The following is a 2,966-nucleotide window of genomic DNA, read 5'->3' on the forward strand; positions in this document are numbered from 1 at the left end:
TAATATCAGCACATTTATCGAAAAAAGCCAAAGGATATAGCTGTTTTGATGATGTGTAGTCCGTTCTGAAAATGCTGTACACATCTGAATCATTATAAATTCTAAATAATTAGCTTTCTTTTTTTAGGCTTGTTTGTTTTTTAAATAAACAACATTTTTTATGAACCTATTTAATCGTAAATGTTTAGTCTGGAGCGTTCTAGTTTAATTCGATCATTTAATGAATAATAATAATAAATGAATAATGAAATTACATTAAATAATATTACAGTTTTGTTGATACCAAAGTGATTTTTGTAATTAGATAGATAACTACATTGTCCATTTATAAAAAGGAAAAAGTAATTTAAGTTCCTTATTTTGGCAGTATAGCTGTCAGTTTTTTTCTTTTTTTTTTTCTTTTTTTACATCAACCACCGTTTTGTTTATGACATGTTGATCTTATGTTTGATTTACCAGAATTAATGGCATAATTAATGTTCAATTTTCTCGTAATTTTCTCAAATATTCTGAAACATTAGCAGCTCTCAACAGGGTAAAAAATAAGGGGTCCTATTAAGGGGTCATGTACTGTTTGCCTCCACATGATTTTTGATTAAACTTACCTAATGGTCAGTATTGTCCAGCCCAAAATCTAATTGAGGCTTCAGTGAGACACGCTCAGTTGACATTAATGTAAAAAAGGCTGAAAAAAGTCTTACTTTGGAAGGTCCTTTTTTTAAAGCCTCCACATCCTGTTTTGACCTGACAGTGATTTTGGTATTTTCAGTCAGTGGCATTAAGTGGCATTAATGCACGAGTCATGGATGATTCAGGGGGCTAAGTGGTGGTTAGAAATAATGTACAAACAGTTCATGAAGTCTTTAAAGTTTTGGATTTTTTAAACGCATGCCGAGTATTTCATGCGTTTTTGTTTCTGCCTCTGGTTGCAGAACCAGACCCGCACCACATTCTTTTTGAGGTCCAGCTTCTCAGCGATGGCGGCGATTTTTTCGGACGATGGTCGCGGCTGGATGGCGAAGTAGGCCTCGAGTGAGCGCTTCTCTGGCGCCGCGATGGAGGTGCGTTTCCGCTTCTTCTCTGCGCCGTTAAACAGCTCTGGTTTGTTCAGCTTCTCTCGGTGCGACTTCTCGGCCTCTTCGAGCCAGGCCTGCAGGATGGGCTTGAGCGCGATCATGTTGTTGTGTGAGAGGGTGAGGGACTCGAAGCGGCAGATAGTGCTCTGGCTGAGGGATCCCACGCCAGGGATCTTCAGGTTGGCGAGGGCTGAACCCACGTCTGCCTGGGTCACCCCGAGCTTAATTCGCCTTTGCTTGAAGCGCTCGGCGAATGCTTCGAGGTCCCGCGGATCTGCGTCCATGTCGCTAGGGCAGCCCAGGTGGTGCGTCGGAAGCCCGTGGGCGTGAGCGTGGGCGTGAGCATGGGCGTGGGCATGGACAGCCGCCGCGGCGGCCATGTTGATCGCTGCTTGGTGCATCGAGGGGTTCACGCCGGCCATGTGGGCAGCCGGAGAGGACACCACCGAGCCGTCCATAGCCGCACTTGCGAGCGCAAGGCCTGGGCTGAGATGCTCCAGTAGCTCGCCCTCGAGAGCCTGGTGCGGCTGCGGGTGGAGATGATGATGGTGATGATGGTGGTGGTGGTGCCCGTTTCCGCTTCCTCCCATTGGCACGGATGAGGTGGACGAAGAAGAAGATGCCGAAGAGGTGCACGGCAAAGCGTTCATAGCGTGGTAGGTGGCGTCCGGTTTGAACGGGCTGTGGTGAGGAGGTGGGTGAGGCTGGTGAGGGTGCGGTGGGTGGTGAGGGTGGTGAGGGTGGTGATGGTGCTGCTGGTGCTGGTGCTGATGGTGGTTTTTTGTCTGCGATACAATATCCACCGCAGCCAGGGCTTCGGCGCGGGCCAGAAGACTCTCATCCAAGCCGCCGAATATGTTGCTCTGCAATGGCAAAGATGACAAAAATATGAGAGCCCGCACATAACTGTCAGGATAGATGGAAATGGGAGGGGGGTTCACCAAGCACTCTGAGAATTCAACAACATTTCACAAGAAAATACAAGTCACGTCCTGCAGGTCATAAAAATTAATACGAAAATGCAAACAGGATTTGATACATGCAGGGGTGGAGGTGTTGAGTGATTTGCTGAAAAAATTATTAAAAAAGAGAAAAAAATACAGAAACGAATTGAAACAACTTTAAAGTGGGGCTGTCAAAATAAAGAGATTATGACGAGGTACGTACCGGTGGGGTCGCAAGCCCGGCACGACGCATCGCTTCTGAGTTTCCGCCGCTGATGCTGATGCCGCTGATGCTGATGCTGTGTCTTGAGGATGAGCAGGACGACGAAGAGGGCGAGTTCGATGCCAAAGTGGATGATGAGGAGGACATATTCGAAGAAGTAGAAGGAGAGGAAGAATGCAAAGAGTATTTGGACTCTGGTAAACCCGTATGAGGCATGGCGAACGCCTGCTTGCTACTGTTCACAGACATCATCATCATCATCATGTCAGCTCGACCAAAAAATCCTCGATCAAAGTTCCCAGCCTTAAACAATTTTGGAAGTTCTGCTCAGACTCCTCCTTCTGTGAGTTATAAAGATCAAGCATCAAGTTTCAACAAGAAGAAGAGGAGGAGGAGGATAAGGACGATTTGGATGATGATGCGCAAAGTCTCTATGGCACATCTATGATGGCTTTTTTGGTCAGGATGAAGATCCTCCACATGCGAGATTTAAAGACCACCGAAACAGTCCTGATGTCAACAAAGCCCACGGATAAGAAAACGGAACTCGAATCAGACTAGACCATAAAAGTGTGTCTTGCCAGTCACCGTACTTTGGCAATTATTGCGCAGTTTTTCGGCACAGATAAAATACATGCAATTTTTACCTTTACGCATATGGAATTAGTACCAGTCTCTGGTGAGTTACTCCTCTTCTCTCTTAGGAAAAAAAGTGAATATGAA

General features: G+C 45.8%; 1 protein-coding gene across 1 annotated transcript; it reads right to left on the bottom strand.

Moving 5' to 3' along the window:
* Window positions 1–880: 880 nt before the first annotated feature.
* On the bottom strand, window positions 881–2,504 carry pou4f2 (POU class 4 homeobox 2). The gene is made up of 2 exons (XM_062995270.1): window positions 2,244–2,504; window positions 881–1,939 (listed from the first exon to the last, which is right to left on the bottom strand). The coding sequence occupies exons 1-2, from the start codon at window positions 2,502–2,504 to the stop codon at window positions 881–883; spliced, it is 1,320 nt and encodes a 439-aa protein (XP_062851340.1).
* Window positions 2,505–2,966: the final 462 nt, after the last annotated feature.

This window comes from Trichomycterus rosablanca, chromosome 5, assembly GCF_030014385.1.
Source record: "Trichomycterus rosablanca isolate fTriRos1 chromosome 5, fTriRos1.hap1, whole genome shotgun sequence".
Lineage (NCBI taxonomy): Eukaryota > Metazoa > Chordata > Actinopteri > Siluriformes > Trichomycteridae > Trichomycterus > Trichomycterus rosablanca.

Bases quoted from the DNA above. Each gene is read 5' to 3' on its own strand.
- pou4f2 (XM_062995270.1), bottom strand. From the start codon at position 2,504: ATGATGATGATGATGTCTGTGAACAGTAGCAAGCAGGCGTTCGCCATG. The intron at 1,940-2,243 runs GTACGTACCTCG...TTGCCATTGCAG, and splicing joins CCGGGCTTGCGACCCCACCG to AGCAACATATTCGGCGGCTT.